Below are 23,254 nucleotides of genomic sequence, written 5' to 3' on the forward strand. Positions count from 1 at the left end.
GACAGTTGGTGGGCTTTCTCCAAATATGATCAAAGTGACCCATTGTGAGACTGCACTGATGAGTGTAAGTCTTCAAAGGGAAATTACTTTCAATCAAACACTTTGCCTTCCTGATTTAGATGTTATACGAATATCAAAAAAGATCAGTTTATCCCAAAGTGCTAATAACAACCATCCAAAAAGCCAAGAATGTACCTATCAGGTCATCCTTAGGAAAAGGGCCAAATGGGGAGAGGGAAAAAATGTGAAAAATATATCCATAAGGAGCCAGATCTTGCGCTCTTCTTTATTCTGACAAAACTCCCATTGAAGTCAATGGGCTTGATTCTCCTCTTATGTAGTACAATGGTGTAAATCAGGAGTAATTCTACTCAAGTCAGTGGAGCTACATGAGTATAAGGGTATGTCTTTTCTGTAATCACAGCTCATTTATGCAAAACGTCTCGTAGCAATACTTCATCTCTTTTGGTTGCATTCATAATATTTTCGAACACCAATCAGACTCCCAGACAATGTGTCCATTCAAGTTGTTGTCCAGTTAAAGATAAACGTAACTTTACTCCAGGAAATGTTTTTGAAATTGATTGATGAGTTTCTTGAAAAACAAACCTAATACATGTATGTGTGCATGCTAGCTTTAATCTACCTAGCTTGGATCCCAGAGCAGTCAAGCAGCAGAAGCAACAGGGGCTTCAGGTATAAGCCTGCATAGAACCCTGGGTAATTACTCGGGGAGCTAGCTTGTGCTGAAGTACGTGCCACTGTGGCTTCACTGCTTTGGTACCTGACCCAGATAGTTCAAAGATAGCTTGCCTACACAAGCTGTAATCATACCCTGTGACTGCACTAGAGACATACCCTGAAAAGCATTGTAAGTAGGGGGCAGAATGAGAACCAGGTTTTGCTCCAGCACGGACCAAGCAGGACTGGGTCAATGTACATGTTTCTCTTCTCCTACACCGCTGTAAATCAGGGGTAAGTGCACTGGAACCAGTGGAGTTTCACTGGGATAGAATCAGTGCAGTGTAGGAAGAGATTTAGCCCCACTGAGCCAGATCCTCAACCGATATAAATCAATGTAATTCCACTGAAGTCAATGCAGCTGCATCGATTTACAGCAGCTTAGGATCTGGCCTAGTATTTTTAGAATAGTTCATCTTTGTTTTTTTATCCGTGTGGTTATTTTGTACACAGTGGGCCTGATTCTAAATACCTTGTGGACCTGCAATGCCCATTTGAGTGAAATGGAAGTTTCAAGGAACAATAAATGCAGCCTTCGGCCTTTTTTCACTGTTTACATTAGAAAGCCCAGTAGCTTCAAACCCTGATATATTCTGTAAAATAAGGTCATGGCAAAGAAAGCTCAATAGGCTATAAGAGGCCTGTTTTTTAAATGCCACTGTTTGCAATTTGATAAAGATAGAGGGAATGTGTGTGAGTGGAGGCGGAAGGGGGAATTGGAGTAAAATACATAAAAAAACCAAAAAAACCTGAATGTGTTTCAGGTTTTTGTTATCAGTTTTATACACACAAGATATGAAGGTTGCAGTGTTGGCTGGGGATAGTTTACTAAAACACAAATTTGTTTCTGACATAAATAACATGATAAAACCCAATAGGTAATCAGGACAGTGCTTATGAAAAAGTAATTTTAACCTAGATTTGCTGCCATTGTTTTGCACAAAAGCTGTTGGCAATTAGAGTAATTAAAAATCTAGGTTATAAGCCGGTTTTTGAAAAATGATGCACTTGGATCTTCCCTGGTTCATTTCTGTATATTATTCTCCTTTCTCTCCTTTAGATTTTTCTATTGACAGTATGGGTATCTTTTTTTTTTTTTTTTTTTTTTTACATGCAGTAAGAGTACTGTTAAATTTCCACTGAAGCGAGTGGGAGTCTTCAGGAAGAGCTGGATCATGCCTTAATTTTGCATTTCTTTACTCTGTCTAATATTCAAATGATTATGGGGCAGAATTACTTGGACCCAAGAGCACTTCCAAAGATATATTCATTCTCTGAGGTTGCAGAATGGTTCCATACTTCAGTGTCATGGGGCAGATTATCAGAGCAATAATCACCAAGTTAAATTTACGGGGCCTAATCCTGTAGTTATTGCATAGGCTCCTATTGACTTAGTGGGAGTTTTGTCTGAGTATGCACTGCAGCCTTGGGCCATAGTAAGGAAAACACTGCATACTTTGATGACCGCCATTGATTAAAGTTAACGAAGAGAACACGGAGAGAGGCAATACATACATGAAATGTGTACTCCAAGGCGAAAAAATGGCAGTGATCAATATAAGGGAAGGAACTGAGGAGACTGAGGCTGCTTCCTTTGCCAACTAACTCATACATTCTGACAGTCAGTCAGCTCCTGAGTCAGTGTATAGCACTGACCACTAATTAGCACATGCAAGGGTCTTCCTGTGTATGGGCCTGATCCATAAAACATTGAAGTAAAACTAAAACTGTCTTGGGATTTGGATCAGGTCCTGCGTAGATTGTCCTCCATTTTGGAGTTTCTTCCCAAACAAACACAATCTCTAATGCAGAGAGTAGTGAAAAATGGCAAGTTTGAAATAAAAATAATGAGGAGGATGAAGAAAGGGAACAGGGAAAGAAAGGACAGCTAGAATGGGAGTAAAGGATTGCAAAAGCTGGTACTGCGTGGGCACCCTTTGCCTGGGCTGGTTTTTCAAACATAGGCTGCAGTTCAGCACACGGTCTCTCTTCAGCAAACCTTCTGTGTGTGTGTGCTTAAGCTGTTTCATGTGCTTTGCTGAACTGGAGCCTTAGGTAGAAATAAAGCCTGCTGCAGTTTCCACGATATGCATCTGAGGAAGTGAGCTGTAGCTCACGAAAGCTCATGCTCTAATAAATTGGTTAGTCTCTAAGGTGCCACAAGTCCTCCTTTTCTTTTTGCGAATACAGACTAACACGGCTGTTACTCTGAAACCTTAGGTAGAAAAGTGGAGGGAGAGGGGGGAATGGAGAAAGGGGAAGAAACGATTGTTTAGTCCTTAGGTTCTCTGTTACACGAGGTGACATTTCAGGTCTCCTAGTATTATACCATTGGTGGCCATTCTTAAATTTTTATGTTAACAAGTAAGTTATCTGGACTAAATTCTGTGGAATACATACAAATGGAAATAAAATAATACAGTCAAGTCTGAAAAAAAAATGAAGTTTTTTATTTTTATGTTTATCTGATGACATTTGTAGATCATAGATATTTTTTATATTACACTAAACATTAAACTGTAATAAACTAAACAAAAAACAATTCTTTTTTTCCAGAAACGAGAAGGAATCCTCCAGTCCCGACAAATCCAAGAGGAAATAACTGGTAACACTGAGTATGTCAACACCACTCTTGCCAGCAGTTCAGTAATTGAACACAGATGTGTCTCAAAAATTCAACCATTTGGTGATATTTAGATTTCATTATTGGGGTTCCAGGAGGGATCATGCTTCAGCTAGTGATTATAGTTTAGTCTTTACAAGGCTTTCAAATATGCCTCTCAAAATGTAACATTACCGAGTTGGAATTACTAATGACAAAGTACTTGCAAATCTCCAAAAGACTGAGACCAAAGGAAAGGTAGAGTAAATATGTATGAAATTTGTGCATTTGAAGAAATCTATATTGCATCCTGTTTCAAATACTGTACATTCAAAAGTGTCTGAATAAGTTTTCAGACAGATAAGAAGAGGGGTAGGTCTTATGCTTTTACCTTTCACAGTTTAGTTGATGAAGTGCTAAATTATCTCAGAAAAGAAAAAACTGTTCCCAAGTATTTCATTCACCATTAGGCTCTGAAGAAGCATAAGTGACCGTGGTAAAACATTTACATGTGATCTCACAGTGCAGTGTGCAGTGGAAATATTATTCAAAACCAGCAAGAAGCAACAGCAGAACATCCTACTTTCTAATAGAGTGAGGAGTGTTCAGGCTAATGACTCATTATTAATCCTTATGGGTTTATTACAAGTGTGATATTTATGTGAAGGATCAAATGAAACAAAACTCCTTAAATACTTAAGAACCTAGTCCAGGCGTTGTTTTGGCTAGCACTTTATTGTAGTGGCCGTGACAACTGGATATTTGGGGCAAAGGGAAAAGAGTTCATGAAATAAACATAGCAAAAACCTTCTCCACAAGAGAAGGCATGTTGATTGGGCTTAGCAGTAGGAAGTGTACTATTTGGTATCAATTTGAACGTTTATTGAAGCCAACAAGATTATGTTAGTTGATGCTATGAGCCAGAGTCTCTAGTGGGTAAATTAGTGGCACACCATTGAACTCTATTAACCTACTCCAGTTTACACAGAGCTAAGGATCTGGTCATATATGCAGTTTTCTTGTCCATCTTAACGAAAAGCATGAAGTAAAGTAAATGAGATACATAATAATTTTGTTTTGCTTTTTACTATAGGGCATTATCCGGAAGGTATGGTAAGTTTCATTTGATTATTATCATTTTCTTGAGGCTACCAAAGTGTACATTAATTAATTGTCCTGCAGCTGATCCGTTCATTCAAACCATAAGTAAGGCCAGGATTTGCAGCTTCCTTGGTAAATATATAAATAAACGTGTTGCAGATTGGGATGGCAGTTAACAAATAAGAGAAACTTTGATGTCAGCATAGCCATTTTTAAAACAAACGATTTCTTATGCCTTTCAGCAAATGCTATTTTAGAGATGATTGGTGATTTCACCCCAGAACTTCAATATAAAAGCATTAATGATTAGAGGTTCCCAACATGAATGAAAGATGATGTTCCATAATACAACTTTCAGAGTAACAGCCGTGTTAGTCTGTCTTCGCAAAAAGAAAAGGAGTACTTGTGGCACCTTAGAGACTAACCAATTTATTTGAGCATGAGCTTTCGTGAGCTACAGCTCACTTCATCGGATGCATACCATGGAAACTGCAGAAGACATTATATACACACAGAGACCATGAAACAATACCTCCTCCCATCCCACTGTCCTGCTGGTAATAGCTTATCTAAAGTGATCATCAAGTTGGGCCATTTCCAGCACAAATCCAGGTTTTCTCACCCTCCGCCCCCCCGCCCCCCACAAACTCACTCTCCTGCTGGTAATAGCCCATCCAAAGTGACCACTCTCTTCACAATGTGTGTGATAATCAAGGTGGGCCATTTCCTGCACAAATCCAGGTTCTCTCACTCCCTCACCCCCCTCCAAAAACCACACACACAAACTCACTCTCCTGCTGGTAATAGCTTATCCAAAGTGACCACTCTCCCTACAATGTGCATGATAATCAAGGTGGGAGGAGGTATTGTTTCATGGTCTCTGTGTGTATATAATGTCTTCTGCAGTTTCCATGGTATGCATCCGATGAAGTGAGCTGTAGCTCACGAAAGCTCATGCTCAAATAAATTGGAGAGTCTCTAAGGTGCCACAAGTACTCCTTTTCATAATACAACTGCCATTCCTTTTAGAGAATTGGATGCTATGCTCTTCTTTGCTTGCAGTGGAGAGGCTTAGTCCCTTGTAGTTGAAAGAGTTGTTATGTTTTTATCCTGAGATTGCACCTTTAATGTCACTGAGACTAAAACCATGAGCAATGTTAATCTGGTTTACATAGTTTATTCACAGCTGAGTTCAAAAACTCTGGTCATGGAGGTGCTTTTTGGGTCAGACTGTGATACTCTTACTCATATTGAGTAGCACCTTACTCCATGTGAAATCACCACTGAAGTAAATGGGACTGAGTAAAGTTATCATTCTAGCTCTTTCTATTTAGGAAGGGCAAAAGCAGCTCTCTGTGGAGTCATTTTGTGTCACACCAATTACTGGCCAAAATGGAGTAACCTGGAGATGATTCGAGCTCTCTCTTTCTTTTTAGAAGGTGAATGCACTGTTACATCAGTGCTCCCACCTCTGGTAGGTTGGCTATCTGTCATGGTCTTTAAGAGATTGCTCTAATTTCAATGAGGTTGTCCTGCAACCTGGGATATTAAAATGTCACAGGACGCATTTCAGGGTGGCACAAAATCATCTGTACCAAGCATCATATTACAGCTGTGACGTGAGGACTTGTTATAATGTGGTAATGAACCAAGATCATAATGCAATGTGGGCATTTTATGCACTTTGTTACAAACGTTGCACTCTCAGTGACTGAAAGTGCAAGTTCACATTGTTCATGAATTCATTTGGCTCACTACCTACCTATGCCCAGTTTTGTAGGTTTTTATATGGGTAGATATTGATTGTTGTTAATTCTCAGGGAGAAAGTTACAGTTCATTGTTCAGATCACTTCATAAGCAGCCCAAATCCCAGCAAAAATCTATGTTACTGGTCATGTTCTCTGTGTATATAAATCTCCCCACTGTATTTTCCACTGAATGCATCCGATGAAGTGAGCTGTAGCTCACAAAAGCTTATGATCAAATAAATTTGTTGGTCTGTAAGGTGTCACAAGTCCTCCTTTTCTTTTTGCGGATACAGACTAACACGGCTGCTACTCTGAAACCTGGCAAAAGACAATAATAGTTTCTAGCAGATTATAGAACGAAATGAACAATCAGAATATACAGTAACTGAAGTACAAAGAAACTACATTAAAGATTCTGCTGATGCTGCTGTTCTCATCATTCATGCTCTTTAATTAGTGTTTATTATGCAGTTGGATAGCTGTTGCTTGCTATGTTAACAGGTTTGACTATTTTTCAGAACGGGATGCATTTGACACTTTATTTGACCATGCTCCGGACAAGCTCAATGTTGTAAAAAAGGTTGGAAAGTGTTTTATTTCTGAAATACAATTAAGTAGCACATTAACATATTTAATGTAATAAAACTTAAACTTTACACTGAAAATGAAAGTCATAATCCTGTGATTACAAATTGTGTTATATTTATTGCTTTCATCAACATTAATTTTGCTTCAGAAGATAGAACAGGAGAGATATATAGAAGTCTCTATTGTAAAGTACTTTGTCATGTAACTGTGGGTATGTCTACACTGCAGTTAGAGACCTGAAGCTGGCCAGTGCCAGCTAACTTGAGCTCATGACTAAAAGACTGTTTAATTGTTGTGTAGACATTCAGGTTTGGGCTGCAGCCCGAGCTTTGGGACCCTCCTACCTTGCAGGGTCCTACAGCCTGGGCTCCAGGCCGAGCCCGAATATCTTCACTGCAATTAAACAGTCCCTTACCCTGAGCTGGGTCAGCCATGGGTTTTTAATTGTAGTGTAAACGTACCCTGTATGTAATGTAAAAGAAAACTCAACAGGTTGATCCTTAGCTGGTATAAATTCACATAGCTCCACTAAAGCCAATTGAGAAATGCCAATTTACATCAGCGGATTATCTGCCCCCATGTATTTCAGCTGCTATCAAATTGAAGCCTCGTCTAATAACACAACTCTCTAGACTGCTACAAATCTTTTTTTTTTTTTTAGCTTCCTGAAGAAGAATTACATTATAACAATGTATTTTAATTATCTGATTAGTGTTCATGTCAGTTCTGTTCCGCTCTCAGAAAACCAATCAATCTAGGAGTAAAATACTTTAAAAATTGCAGGTTTCTGTTTGTAACTTTAAAACATTTAGAAATCAGATCTAAACACTGCACGTGCAGGTCTAACTTATGGGAAAAGTTGAAACTGCTGCTCTAAAAAGTGTGCCTTGATCAACATGTTTTCATTTTTCAGACCCTCATCACTTTTGTGAACAAGCACCTGAATAAACTGAATTTGGAGGTTACAGAACTGGAAACCCAGGTAAGATTCCATAGCCATGGTTGGTGGGGGAGGACAATTGCACCATACTATACACGTATCATAACATGCTCAAAGGTTTCACTAGAGTCTTATTAAGCCATCTTTAAAGAAATGGGCTGTATGAAGTGGGCTGTAGCCCACAAAAGCTTATGCTCTAATAAATTTGTTAGTCTCTAAGGCGCCACAAGTACTCCTGTTCTTTTTGTGGATACAGACTAACACGGCTGTTACTCTGAAACCTTTAAAGAAATGACAGGTTTCAGAGTAGCAGCCGTGTTAGTCTGTATTCGCAAAAACAAAAGGAGTACTTGTGGCACCTTAGAGACTAACAAATTTATTTGAGCATAAGCTTTTGTGAGCTACAGCTCACTTCATTGGATGCATTCAGTGGATCACGAAAGCTTATGATCAAATAAATTTGTTAGTCTCTAAAGTGCCACAAGTCCTCCTTTTCTTTAAAGAAGTGGTTATTTCACCCAGAAACCCCTCTGGATTGCTTAATTTTATATAGGTCTTTCATGTGAAGATAAAAACTATACTGCAAAGACAAGGAACTATTCTAGTAGTAACTGAATTTCTGGAGCACATTCCCTCAAAAGATTTATACTTCCTTTACCATTAATATTAATTAATGTTAGCTGTACACTATATAAGGAGGGTCCAGAACAATTTTGGTCATTAGAGACGCCATAGCAGTTTTTGCAGTGAGAATCTTGGCCCAGGTATTCTGATCAAATTCCAAGTTGGGCAATTGCATTCCAGCTATCTTTACTTTACTCAAATGAATAATCTCATGGGACTGCTGTGACACTTCTCACTGGGACTGCTTACACACGTAAAGTTACTGAGTGTATAAGCAGTTGCATCACTGGGTTCTACGCTGCACAGTGTGACATTGTGCTGGCTCCTCCTCCTTGTTTCCAGTTGCTAGAATGCATTGAAAGAAGCTAAAAATACATTAAATACTTTCCTAGTGTTTTTTTTTCTATATAAACAATTGCTGCAGTTGCCACAAGGAAGTTGCATGATGAGATTGGAAGGAAGGTGGTCTGCATGATCACCAGTGAGAGGGGAGGTGTCCATAGAGCATTTTTTCCTTTAAGACGTGATCCTTCTTACAAAAAAGTCTCAGAACCCCTCGTATAACTGACTACAAGTCTCTAATAGGTATGGATTTTGCACAGGTAAAATTAAGAACTAGATGGGAGGAGACATATAAAGGCTTTCTTTCAGAAATATGGCTTTGTTTTTAAGTGTGTGTGTATATTCCATTGTTATCTCACTGAAGAACCCTCATTAATCAAATGTCCGTAGAGATCCCTAAAAAGTTCATTGAAACTGGATTTCGCTAAGCTGAGAGGTAGATTGTATTTCCAACAGCAGAGAGATGATGAGCAGCTTCAGGGAGACACTGAGCTGCTTCAGATAATCTGGGGAATTGGATAAACAGAATTTGATTAAGTGAGGCTATGTTCTAGCATTGATAGTCATGATATATAGATAAGATTGAGATGGCCATTCTATTCTAAACCTCTCTTCACAGTCATTCATAACTTTCTCTGAAATGTTGCCTTTGGGCAAAAATTTGCTCATGTCTGGTCTCAGCCCAGGTTCAGATAAAATCCATTAATCTGCTTTTGTGTTACACAAGTGTGAAAAGAATACATTTCTCTTTTTAAAAATACAGAATTTGTGTCATCTCAAGGAACTCAAAACCATGTTTTTAAAAAGCTTGACATGCTTATTGTTCTTTATGACGAATGTGATCGTGTTCTGAAATTTTTGAGAAAAATGTTTTAAAATTAGTAACGTGTATGAAAACCATGTGCATAATGTGTGTAGTTATAGTTCATAATGAAATAAGGATGCACCATAGCAGTTAGATGGATGCCGTCTACCTATAATTGTGTACACTGAAAAATAGGTTAATATGGACTTTGCTGAACTCTGGACTTCGGTTTCTTTATTCCCCTCCTCTTTTTCCACTATATTAAGATTTCTTGTGCAATCATTAGATGACACATTCATTTCTACTTTCTTCTGCTCTGGGGCTATGTGCTATGTCACAAACAGTTCGGAAGAGATGGTTGTGCCTCTGCCACAGGGCCAGCAGAATCTGAATTGAAGGTGTGTTCCATAGATCAGCCGTCCCGAGGCTTCCACACTACAGAAATGGGCTCACAACCCCCTGTTCCTCCAGTGCTGAATCCACTTCCCAGTTACCAAATCTACTCAACCGCCAGTGACAAGATGCCCATAACTACAGGTCTCTTCTGGCCACAGCCTCTTTCCAGGGTGCTTATATGCCCACTTGTTTATGTCAGTCTCGGGTCAGTTTATCCATGAAGGCATAACACAGTGTAATACCTGATATAAGCATAAGAAGTCACGTAGAATAAATCTTTTGATGCAGTTGAAAACGTTTAGGTTAGTAGTGTCGTGAGCATGCTGTATTAGGCAAAGGGTATCTTGCTTATCAGGCAAAATAATTATCCAGGTTTAGAATATATACTCTGACATATCATGGTCTCTTACAGTTTGCAGACGGTGTATATCTAGTGCTGCTAATGGGTCTCCTGGAGGGCTATTTTGTGCCTCTGCACAGCTTTTTCTTGACTCCTGATAGTTTTGAACAAAAGGTAATTCTGTTGTTGGATTTTATATTTTTATATAAAAAAAAACCACTTACTGTAACACACAGTACAAACCTTTTTACGCAAGACTGATGTACTCTACCTAGGTTAAAAAAAAAGGGAATACAGTGGTCACCATTAAAAATTCAGCATTTGCCAGCATTTATTACACAGTAGTATTTGAGATACTGTGGTTATTGCCTCATCTGAGTAGAGGAGGAAATTCTGTTAACTGTCTGGTATCTAGGAAATATTAACTGTTTGTTGGCAGCCACTGCAATGCTGCCATTGAGCTATACTCAGTATTACCATTGACTTAAATAAGACGTCTGTGCCTGAGTGCTGGCGGAATCAAATTATGAACAATAAAAATTATGAACATTTGCAAGATTTCACATAGTTTAAAGATATGAAGGCATATTCCCTTCTCTGCACAATATACAATTTTAAGACCAAACACTGCCCTTAGTCTTCACACACAATCTCTATTGACACCCAAGGCAATTCAGCTATATATTTGAGTCAAGGAAAGTACCTGGACTATATAGTGTTCAATTTTTTACTATTTTATTTTTGTTAATTTTTAAGGAGTTTACCAAGCTAACTTGTCTCTCAATGGACAGTTGAGCCCAAATCCTATTCTGATCAGGACAATCCCATTTGCAAATATTTGGATTTCTGACCAAAAAATACTTTGAGTAATGATTAGTTCCCTAGTTTCTATGGACCCGATCCTCTGATGTAAGGAGCCTTGACAACTTACACCAGCTGAGGATTTGGCTCTGTAGCCTTAAACGCAGCCTATGCTGACCATGTACACTGGGCAGGAAATAATGTACAATAATGAATGTGTTCATTATATTACCAGGTCATTAATGTGTCCTTTTCATTTGAGCTAATGCAAGATGGAGGGTTGGAAAAACCAAAACCGAGGCCAGAAGGTATCGTACTTTATTTATTATTAATCTTTTTATCAGTTGAAGGATGAAATCCTATCCTGTGCGGTGGTGTTGCAGTAGGGTAGGATGAGGGTACAAGGAACCTCTTAATCCACAAAAGTAGAGAGGCAAGTCCGTCTGTAGTGCTCAGGCAATCTGTGGTTAGGGTATGTGCCTAGCTGTCTTTCAATCAGCAGCAAATGCTACATGGGGGTGCATGCTGATCCTCAGAGGACCAGCATAGTCATTTCAGCATGTATTCCTCAGCCCCTCCTTGACAATTTCTGCCCTTGCCAGTAAAAGTGCTTCTGCAAAGGACTCAATGGGTGATAATTCTGCTCTGGCCATGGCAAGACTTATCCATCGTGAATACCTGTACTGAACAGATGATGATATTGTAATAAAAAATGATTTGTGAATTGTATTGCCCACACATCTGGATAACCCTACTCCCTCCCATTCCGCCTTTGCCTACTAAACCCTCCAAAATGTGCAACATAATTCACAATGGTTGTGTTTGAAGACTTATTCATTGTGGTAGGAAAAGACAAATATCAAACATTCATTGAATTGCCTTTGAACACAGTAGCCAATTGTGAAAATTCAAAATATTTTGCACTTATCTGATCCAATGTTCCCTTGTCTTCATGAGATGACTTTTTATACTGGTGAATTTTCAGACTTGCATCTTATGTATTTCTGCTGCTAAATTTATAGGCAAGAGGTTGAGACTTGGGGGAAAAGCTGAGCCCCACTGAAGACCATGAGAGTTTCCCCATTGATTTTAGTAGAACCAGAATTTCACCCTTGCACTCTCATATGAAAGACATGGGTTTAAGTCTCACTCTCAAGGCTGGATTGAGGCAATCCAGAGCCTGAGGCACCCCATGATATGATATGGAGTGCCTCTGTGGCATCACTCCTAGAGCCCCGCCTCAGCCCTGGTTCCATCTCCCAGTTTGAGTAGTGGTGGCAGGGACTTCCTCTCCCTTCTCAGAGAAACAGGGACAGCAACTTGGGCCCCTCTTATCCTCTCAGGAGTGGCAGCCCCTTTCTCCCCCTTCCCACCCCCCACTCCTTATATACATACATGCTTCCCTTGGGAGAGCACGGGTCCCTCAAAAAGGCAGGAATGGCAGCAGGGCCCTGCCCCAGTACTTACACTCAGGCTGTTGGGGTATCTGTTTGCTGGGCTCACTGCACTCTGCTGCCACACATGCAGTCCTTTTCTGGGTGGTGTTGGCTGGACATTTCCAGCACAGTATGGTGTGGAAGTAACACCCCATAGAAATGAATGGGACAGTTCAGACTTTTCACACCTATCATTGCAGGTTGTCTGCAGACGAAGGCTGACATCACTGGATCATCTATGCTATGGTCACCTTTTCAACTATTTCTTTGCCGTGATAACAGCTAGAGACTTAGTTCTAGTCTACACTAAAAAGTTAGGTCAACCCAGCTACATCACTCAGGGGTGTAAAAAATGCACACCCCTGACTACCCTAGTTAAGCCAGTCTAACTCCCACTGTAGATAGTGTTAGGTTTACAGAAGAAATCTTCCATTAACCTAGCTACCATCTCTCAGGGAAGTGGATTGCCTACGCTGATGGTGGAAACCCTCCTGTTGGCATAGGTACTGTCTACCCTGAAGTGCTACACTGGAACAGCTTCAGATGTGCTGCAGTAGCATTTCAAGTGTAGACAAGCCCTTACTTTAGAAAACAAACAAACAAGCTGAAATTCTGACATAATCATAGGCCTTAGGAGCTGGGGTTGCAGGCACAGACCTTTAGTGCCTATGCCTTAATCTGGCAATATAGATCCTAGTTTTTCACTTCTTGTGATGGCTGGGACTATTGTGTGCAGGCCTGCTTTAGCTAAATTGATGGTGACTATATCACAAGGCCTTATGTTTGGGCAATCAAAGTAAGGTGGTGGAAATAGTGAAATCTAGGGTTTCAAGTAAAACAGCCGTGATCTCCCACTCCCTGTGGAGGTTTAAAATTCTTATGGCCTTTTAAATTTTCAGGTATTTATTGCTCTAGGGGACAGCTAATTTTCCAGTATAAATCAAGCCATCGGGACATTTCAGTATATATATGCCATTTCTTGTGCAATTATTGAAATGCTTAATATGAAACTTCCTGCCCAATGTGAATGGAAAAATGCATCTGTTTTATGTGTTGTTGCATTGGGCACAATGCCCGTGCCTAAAATTTCCAGAGAGCAAAAAAGCATTGGAAAAGATCTTACTATAAATGTGTATACTAAATAGTCTTAAAATTCCTACACAGCTTCTATGAAATTTCTGATGAAATAAATGCTGCAGAATATGAAAAAGCATATGTCAAAAAAAATAGTGAATATGGTAAATAAATTGGCATATCTGCATGATATTTACTTTTTCAGGGTCAACAATTTATTTTTTGTTATTTGCAATATATTATTTGCAATATATACAATGAAAGGGCTTTAAAAGTCCTGCCACCTTAATTTTATCTTTTACAACTACTTTGTATTCAAGAGACATCTACAGATATAATGCTAAATATCATCAGCCAACATTTTCAGACAGAGAAGCCTAAAGTTAGACTCTGAAGTCCATGTTTAGGTGCCTAAGAATGGGATTTTCAAAAGCACCTAAATGATTTAGGAGCACAACTTGCATTGAAGTGAATATGGACTGAAGAGCCAAAATTTAGGTTCCCAGTTTTGGCCATCATTGTTTTCTTTACTAGTCATTATGATTTTCTTTCCAAAATGGCCCCAACTTGCATACAGCAGAAGTGATTCCATAAACTCTGTTCATCAGTCCTTAATGAAAGCCTCGATCTTGCCAGTTCTTGCATGGTGCAAGGCTGTTGGTGCTGGGTTACAGCACAAATTCAGGCAGACACTTGGTGTCGGTGTAATTTAAAACAGTGAACACAAACACAATTAAATTGTGGTCTCCAGAATGCAGCCAGCTTTTCAGGCCATCCAACTCTAATATTTAAGGGGCACACTAGGGCAGAAGATAGACTCCATGGCTGATAGTCCAGATCCTGGGTGGATTTCCATCAGTTCTGCTAGGACTCATAGGAATCTTTGCACTCAGCCTGTGTCCCCTCATCCTTGACTGAGTGAAGAAGAATTTTCAAGCATTGTCGAGTGCAAGCTCCTTCTGGGTGACACTCCATTTTAGAGGCCAGCCATGGAAATGAGCTATTATGAGAATAATCTGATAAAATTATGTTTCTATACAAATGTAATAGGGTTCTATAGAAAATGAATAGAATTCAGTATTATGGAATTGAATAGAAATGATTAATCTTTCTAGAGGATTTTTTTTTAACCATCCTGTACTCCTGGGGGAATTCTGCACCACTGCGCATGTGCAAAATTCATGTCCCCCACAGCTTTCTTTGCTTTCCCACAGAAAAATGACTTTTTAAAAGGGGAGCAAAGGGAAGCTGCAAGAGCAGTCAAGCACCACTCTCTAGCAGAGCAAGTACATCATTTCACACACCTGGAGCAGCTGGTGGAGAGGCAAATCACCGTGGGGCTAGGGACGCTCGAGCCAGTGGCTCCTAACCTGAGCCAGGATCAGCTGCTAGTCCCGGCGGGGCTGGAGGCAGGAGAGGACAGGACTTCCTCTTCCCCTGCAAGGAGTGTCTGGGGCTGCAACAGGCTCACCCCCAGAAACCTCCACCAGCTGCAGGATGCTCAGGATCCTCCCCTCCTTCCTGCCCCCATTGCTCCTCAACTGTGGTGGGAGGGGTCACGGTACCGGGAGCCGCTCCCCCATCCACCCTATCCCCCATGCATCCAGACCTCCCATACCCAGACACCCCTGCCAAGCCTCACCGTGTACATCCAGAACTCCTCTAGCCCTCCATACCTGAACCCCACCCCACTGAACCTGAACCCCTGCATCTGAAGACCCCCCCCCGCCTCCAGATCCCCATCACTGCACCCAGACCACCACCCACTGAGCTCCCTCCACTCAAATCCCCACCCTGATGCCCCACCCCCTGCACAACCCTGAGTCCCCCCCATTCAGACACCCAACTAGATGCACCCAGACCCCCACCCCAACAAGCCCCACTCCCCCAGCAACCAGACCCCTCTGCTGAGACCCAACCACCTTCACCTGGAAGCCCGTGCAGAGTCCCATTGCCCCTGCACCTGGAACCCCTCCACCCCCAATGAGCCTCTGTGCATCCAGATCTCCCCACACGTAGACCCCGCACTGAGCTGCCTGCACCCAGACTGTCCCACACGGAATCCTCTCACCCCACATCTGGATCCCCCAACACTGAGACCCTCCACACCTGGATCCTGACTGGTTGAGCCTGCCTGCTCCACATCTGGTGTGCCTGGTGCAGAAGGGTAGGGCCCCAGGGTGTTTGTGGGGCAGACCAAGGCCTTTTGCTGCATCAGGGTAGGGTACAGCCTCACCGCTGAGTCCGTGTTCCGGGGGTGGGAGGTCTGCAGGGTGATCTCCCATCTTCGTGCAGCCAGTGGCCTGTGCTCCCCACTGCCCTGTTGGAGCCTCTGCATTTATTTATTGACAAATAAAACTTGCAGAATTTTAAAATATTGTGCACAGAATTTTTAAATTTTTGGCGCAGAATGCTCTCAGGAGTAATCCTGTAGAATTCTATAGAGATGATGAAATTTTCGGATACATTTTATGGGGTGGTTTTAAAATATTTGTTTAAATAAAATTGTCTTTAAATTCTGTAGGACTCCTCTATAAGAGAATAAAGGGGGGGTCATGTGACTCCAAGATTCCCAGCTCCAGGCTTGATGGGGGAAGCTCCCCTTTTTAGAGGTAGTAAGGCAGACCATAACTGTAGCAATCTGAGCTGTGTGGAAGAAATGTCCTTTCCTCGATTCCCAGCAGCTTTGGGACTTTTCACATTTTATAGCCTTGCCTATGAGCTCCTGGAACCTGTCTGTGTCTTCCAAGGGCCACAAAGTGAAGGGGTCTGGAGATTCATTAATTCCATTGAGTGGCATAGTCCCTTCATGAAATGCAGGAGGCTCCATAATTACTCAACTCTGGAAATGAAGCTTTTTTGTATGGCTTCTGCAGCTGGCTTGCCATGTAGCCATGTCCACAGCCCCCTACAGCTTGCATAGCTTGGAAAACCATGCATGGGTTTGGCTGGAGTGGACAATTAGAGTACAGTAACTCTTCTCTTAACGTTGTAGTTCCTGAAAAATGCGACTTTAAGCAAAACGATGTTAAACTAATCCAATTTCCCCATAAGAATTAATGTAAATAGTGCGGGGGTTAGGTTCCAGGGAAATTTTTTTCACCAGACAAAAGACTATATTATATATATACACACACACACACACACACACACACACACACAGTATAAGTTTCAAACAAACAATTTAATACTGGTACACAGTGATGATGATTGTGAAGCTTGGTTGAGGTGATGGAGTCAGAGGGTAGAAGAGGGTGGGATATTTCCCAGGGAATACCTTACTGCTAAATGATGAACTAGCACTTGGCTGAGCCCTCAAGGGTTAACATGTTGTTAATGTCGCCTCACACTCTACAAGGCAGCATGAATGGAGGGAGGGGAGAGAGCATGGCAGACAGAGACACACACTGCCTCTGAGAGAGATGCACATTGCCCCTTTAAGTACACTGACCCCACTCTAAGTACATTGACTTTTTAGGTAGATCAGCAAGTTGAGACAGCAGCTGCTGCCCAGCTCCGTCCTGAGCCCTGTCGTGTTCCCCCCTCCCACCCGCTCTGTGGGGATGGGGTAAGTGGGGTGCAGGAGCAGCACATGGCAGTGCGGGGAGGGACAGCTGAACTGCCGGCAATTGATAGCCTGCTGGGTGGCTGCCGCACAGGGAACTTAGGGGAACGGGGAGCTGCTGGGGGGCTGCCAGCCCACCCTGGTTCCAAGTTCCCACCAGCTAGCTGCAACAGGCTGCTCTTCCTGCAAGCAGTGGACAAAGCAGGCGGCTGCCAAACGTTAGAAGGGAGCATTTTGCAACTTTAAACGAGCATGTTCCCTTATTGATCAACAACGAAACAATGTTAACCGGGACGACTTTAAGTGAGGAGTTACTGTATAGACGTTTCTTGTGTAATCTTCAGAATCACATAAAAGACTGCAATATAAGTACTAGAATGGCAATATTATTTTGATAATTGCATAATTTGCTAGGACTGCCTGCGTGCTTTGAAGATGACTTGTTTACACAGACCAGAGCAGTGATTCAGGTCATTTAATTTGATACATATTCTGTCGCAATAACATTGACTTTCTCAACAACCTCTCTTGGAAACAGAGTGGACATTCGTTAGCCCTCTTGTTTCGCAAAGGTGGGGTTTTTTTAAACTTAGATATATATCGTTTGAGGCCCTGATTCAGCCATCTACTTGACCATGTTCCTAACTTTTTAAGCACTGGGGACGTGGGATCTTCAGCATCAACTTTCAGAGGCATTTGTACACCGAACTCCCAAGGTGCTTTAGAAAAATCTCACCTTAAGAACATCCAAGTGCTTTAATTTCCTTGCTAAATAGAAACCTAACAGAATATGTTTTATTCAGTATGGACTCAATCCTGCAGCCCCCCCATATCTGAAGAGTCCCACTGGAGGATTAGACCCTACGTGTCAATTTAAAAAAAACTGCTTCCAGGTTTGTACCTTCAATTTTTCACCCACAATCAAATGTGGGTGCAATTTGGTAGGTACAAATAATCATGGGTGCTAATTTTTTGCATGTAGACATCTGACTAGCTGACAGTATTTGCAAATCAGGAAGTTGTGTGTTCTATATTCATCTGCACCTACAATTAATTGTGGCTTCAAAATTGATGGCTGGGTTGATGGCTTGGTCAAAAATTGTCCTTATATTTGTCCAGTTTCCATACCCGTGCTTCCTACGTTTGTGGTTGTGTATTTGGGGAAGAGACTGAGAAGAGTAGAATGTACTTGCATGTAAGAAGGATAGGCATTTTTTCTGGGTGCTTCCTGGATGTCATGAAAAGAGCTGATTTTACCTTTTTTCCCTCCTTTTTCTAGATATTGTAAATTGTGACCTGAAGTCCACACTGAGAGTCCTGTACAATTTGTTTACCAAATACCGGAATGTGGAGTGAGGAATTTATTTGGGACAGATGAACGGCTGTTAACAAAGCAACCCACCACAACAAACAATTATATGCTTCACGGTCATTCATTTGCATTTGTATTTTTTAAAGGAACTGAATCATTTCTCAGAAGTTTTTTGAACTGATTATTCTTGCTACACTTATTATACCATATGCTTAAAATTAGGGCTACGTTAAACCGAGTGAAATGATGAAGTAAAAAGTCTGAAGGACGATAACTAGGCACCTTTTGGGGAAATCCATCTCTGATTAATATTTCTCTACTCTGTTTTAAAATATTCAGAACAACAAGCAATAGACTTGATAGCTTTAATTAGACTGGACTTTGGAACAAATTGTAGGAGGTTGTCTTTAGTTGTGTATTAAATATTAATTTGAAAAAAAAAACCCAGTTATTTTTTCTAATCTGAGAGAGGACAATATTTTCTATCCATAATAAGATGGATGCATCAGGAGCTCCTGCTAACTTACTAAATGTGTATGGAAGGATAAGTATGATGTGATGGTTCACATTGGAGCTAAGAAGAAGAGATCTGTAAAAGGCACTAAATCTGGTTACTTTTTTTGCTGTTGTATAAATCAAGGCTTGAATTTTCTGGGTACTGACTGATACTTACTCCTTCAGACTCATAATGATGTGATGATCTGATTTAAATGTACATTGTCGATCAATCGGAACAGCACTCTTTAAAGCTTGTCTGCTTGATGTTGTGCCATAAAAAGACCTTTACTACAAAGTACAAAATTCAGTACAGTGTCAAAACCTTATAAAAAAGCCTCTTCATAAGTATAGGATCTGTCCTACAAGGACACCCAGGGATAGTAGAAACTGAAGTAAAGGAAGTGTTTTTACTTCAAATGAACAGTTTAGAAAAATATAATTGGTATAAATTATGCAGGATGTTGGAAGGGCACAAGGAATTAATAATTAAAGCCTACGTTAAAAAAAAAAGTGGATTCCCAATTAAAGACCTTAAAGAAGCCTGATTTTCAGAAAGTGGGTGCTCAATACTGAAAATCAGACCTCTTTAGGGTGCTTCAAGTTAGGCACCCAAAAATGGACGCACACAAGATCACTATCACTTTTGAAAAATTAGGCCAAAAGCCATGTAGTGTAAGAGTAGTTATTGAGTGTTTGAGCATACACATTTTAATAAAAGTGGTAAAGAATAATCAAGAAAAGTAAAATTTGTAGTGTGTCATACTGTAATATGTAATATTTGTAAAACTATTAGATGGGATAGCACTTAAATACTGTAGCCTAAATAATACAGGATAAACAACTTTTTTTTTACACTGATGTTTTTTTACTTTATTTTAGAAAGAAATTATATAAATTTAATAGAAACTAAAATAGTGCCTATAGTCTGTTTTATACATTGAGCTGCAGGCCTAGTGTGTTGCTACTTTAGATTTATTACATAAAGGGAGGCAGTGTCTATCCCCTTGGTTAGTTCATGATTGAATTGTTTTGTTGTACAATGTACATCATGCAAAAGTATGATTGTTATTTTCCGGAAACAGTCGTCCACCCTTCACATTCTAATGCATTGTTTGGCATTAACTCAGACTTGCTGAGGTTGTTACAATACAAGAGTCTGTGGAAGTTTTAGATGAACAAGAATTATTTTCAGAGTAGCAGCCGTGTTAGTCTGTATTCGCAAAAAGAACAGGAGTACTTGTGGCACCTTAGAGACTAACCAATTTATTTGAGTATCAGCTTTCGTGAGCTACAGCTCACTTCATCGGATGCATTCAGAATTATTTTGCCACATATGAGCTGTGATGATTTTACATTTTCAGTTGTAAGACACGCAGGAGACATGGGGCCTGCTTCTCCTCTCGCACCTCTATCAGGCCTCAATTGGATAGGCATAGGTGTCCATGCTAGTAGATCACATTGCATGAGTCTAAATCAGAAACAGTGCCATTGAAACCAGTGGTTACCATGGAGAGTAGTAAATTAATCATTACTTAGAGTTCTAAAATCAAGATTTAGATGTCTTTCTAAGAGAGATGCTCCAACTCAGCCACAAGTTATCGGGCTCAATAGTGTTCAGTTACACAGTTGGAAAGAAAAAAAAAATTCTTTTAGGGACGGAGTTACCAGGTAAAATTTTGGCCTGTATTATGCTGCAGGTCAGACTAGATGGCCATAGTGGTCCCTTCTGGCTTCGAACTCTATGAATTACACCAGTGTAAAATTAGTGTAGGTGAAAGGAGAACCATGCCTGTGGTCTCTTGAATCAGTTTATCTGAAGGAATGCAATGCTGGTAAGAATTATTCATAACAGGCTTATGTTACTCATTATCTAAAACGCGAAATATTTGATTTTGCAGTTTTTGCTTATTTGTTTTTCAGTGCAGTCATTAGTGTTAAATCAAGCAATGATGTTCTTCCATGATAAGTGATAAATAATAAGCTGATATTAACTTTGGTTGAGGTGCTTATTGAGATTCATTACTCTTAGAGGTAAATATTGACTGAGGCAAAGATAATGTCAATATTTAATTCAAGGAACAATAAACCAGGATGTTCACTGAACCAAGTATTCAATATCTGTATTGTTACTTACTTTCTGAATGTCCAGAGACTATCTCGATATCCCTGCATTTTAGTAATGGTTTTCAAATTCATGGCAGCTTTTCCTTTTAAATGGAGTTTCTAAAGGACTTATGAAGTTAGAGGTTTAGAAAAGAAAAATTATTTTCTTTTTTTTTTTAAGAGGCAAATAATTGGACTTTTTGCTCCCAGTCAGAAAGCTCTAATTTGTATATGTTATCTGATTAGTTGATGTCATTCTAGATCTCAGTATTATTGACCTTTTGAGGAGATAAACAATAGGAATTCATCCTGTGGTGGGGTTTTTTGAAAGCCAGTCATGAGCCAGAAATGTTCTCCTGTACAAACCCATAGTTACAGTATGTTTTAATACGTTGCCAGGAAGTTGCGGATTTCCCTCCTTTGGTTATTTGGCATGTGTTTTGTCCATATATAAGTCTATGTGCTAGTAACTGCTAGAATGCCATGGCTCAGTTCTTTAACAACTCTATAAAAATTTTGTTTTTACAGATTTTATTCAGCTGGAAAGGCATGGCACTCTCACACACATTGAACATATTATATGAGCAAAGCATATATTTTTAACTTCCTTTGTTTTCAGGAGAGTGCTTTTTTAGCGACAACAGTCGCATAGAAGGAAAATTACGAACAGCAAAACTAGTTGTTTCCTGCATTTGTGCATTCATCCTAATTCTTATTATGGGTTGCTCTGCTAATGATGTTTTTGGCAAATTTTTTGTGTCAGTAAATTCCATCTAAAACAAATCAATGGACAGAATTGTGACATACTTACAGTACAGTAATTGTTGGACACTTGAGACTATAAAATCTCATACTGTTTTTCAAAACAAAATTTAAACTTTTATATGAACTTCCGTTTTATAGGAAGAAATTTTGTAAACTAAAATTTTATATAACTATCTGAGAACACAATTATTATAAACGTAGAACAGTATAATAGTTTACACACACACACACGCACATATATACACACACATATACACACATTACAGGCCAGTGGATCACTGCTTATATTTCTGATTATATAGATTTAAATAGCTTATAAAATGAATATGAAATCTAATCTATAGATATCTAATATTTATTGCTTTTAATATAGAAAAAATAGAATACTGTAGTCAGTTTTCTCTTTATCAAGTATTATTTGGCCTGCACCTTCCTTTTGTGAAGCTAATTGGGTCAAATTTTGCTCTCGGTTACAGTGCAGTTACTCTTGATTTACAGCAGTGTAACTGAACTTGAATTTGTCCCATTGGCTTAGAGGTGATTTAAGTTTTAGGTCAATTATGGCTTTATTTATAATTCTCGTAAATGATTAAATATTTCCACATCAATGGTAGCAATTTAAAAGGACAATGTTTTAAGATTACATTGAAATTCAGTGAGCCCAATCTAGCAAAATAGTCTCTGGCTTTCTGTGACATGAAGGCCCACAGGTTTCTAGGACCACAGAAGGCTGAGAGAATATTGATATGCCATGAGGGATCAGAAAAGAAAGAAAGAAAAATCTTTACCATGGGTGTTAACAAATGCCAAGAGAGCAGAGAGTGCTCTGCTTCCCAATTCTTAATTCATCTATCTCCCATCACAGCCCTGCAGCGGTGCTGTGTGGGTCTTCCCCATCCCCATAATGACCATTGGGTTGTTTGTAGCGGGGAGCCCTCTGCAATAGGCAGAGTCCTGGTGGATCCTCCCCTCCCCAGTTACTGTTTGTCTGACAATGAGGAAGGGCAAGTGTCTAGGCCAAGTAGTCTCTACTTCTCAGAAGGAGACCTCCAAAATGGAGTTGTCACCCGCCGAGGTTCTAAGATCTTGAGGCGATGGCACCTCCAAATTTTTTTCCATCTGACTGACATTCAGTTATCCAGAGAAGAATGAGCCTGTGAAAGGATGTCAGGGGAATTGCTGAGTGAATTCGCCTGTTTCCCAAATATCTCATCCATAGGGCTGGGTTGCTGTATATTGCAAGTGGGCTGATGGAGTCATGGACTGTCCAGGAAAAGGGGTGCTCCCAGAATGCCTAATCCTCAGCATTCCTTAGTGGCTAGGTTCTTCTCTCTCAAGAGAGAGCAGCAGCCTGTGCATCTGCATAGCTCAGGAAAGCTGATGGAACTTCTGTGGACCAGCAACTGGTGATTACGGCCCTAACATTCTAAGTAAAATCTACTTATATTTACTCTTTGGAACAAATTCTCGCT

At 40.1% G+C, this 23,254-nt stretch overlaps 1 protein-coding gene across 4 annotated transcripts in view; it reads left to right on the forward strand.

Annotated features, from left to right (window-relative positions):
- The window catches only part of PARVA (parvin alpha), an 83,787-nt gene extending 64,105 nt beyond the window's left edge, over window positions 1–19,682 (forward strand). For 3 of the 4 annotated variants that reach the window (XM_073347625.1, XM_073347627.1, XM_073347628.1), the window contains 7 exons: window positions 3,298–3,356; window positions 4,437–4,456; window positions 6,712–6,773; window positions 7,695–7,763; window positions 10,301–10,402; window positions 11,265–11,337; window positions 18,384–19,682. In XM_073347625.1, the coding sequence (XP_073203726.1) occupies window positions 3,298–3,356; window positions 4,437–4,456; window positions 6,712–6,773; window positions 7,695–7,763; window positions 10,301–10,402; window positions 11,265–11,337; window positions 18,384–18,460 (462 nt within the window). In that variant the 3' untranslated portion in view covers window positions 18,461–19,682. Of the gene's footprint in view, window positions 1–3,297; window positions 3,357–4,436; window positions 4,457–6,711; window positions 6,774–7,694; window positions 7,764–8,769; window positions 9,404–10,300; window positions 10,403–11,264; window positions 11,338–18,383 lie in introns of those variants that run through there. The other variant, XM_073347629.1, reaches the window with a different exon arrangement.
- Window positions 19,683–23,254: the final 3,572 nt, after the last annotated feature.

The sequence above is a fragment of the Lepidochelys kempii genome, chromosome 6 (genome assembly GCF_965140265.1).
Source record: "Lepidochelys kempii isolate rLepKem1 chromosome 6, rLepKem1.hap2, whole genome shotgun sequence".
NCBI classification, from domain to species: Eukaryota; Metazoa; Chordata; order Testudines; family Cheloniidae; genus Lepidochelys; species Lepidochelys kempii.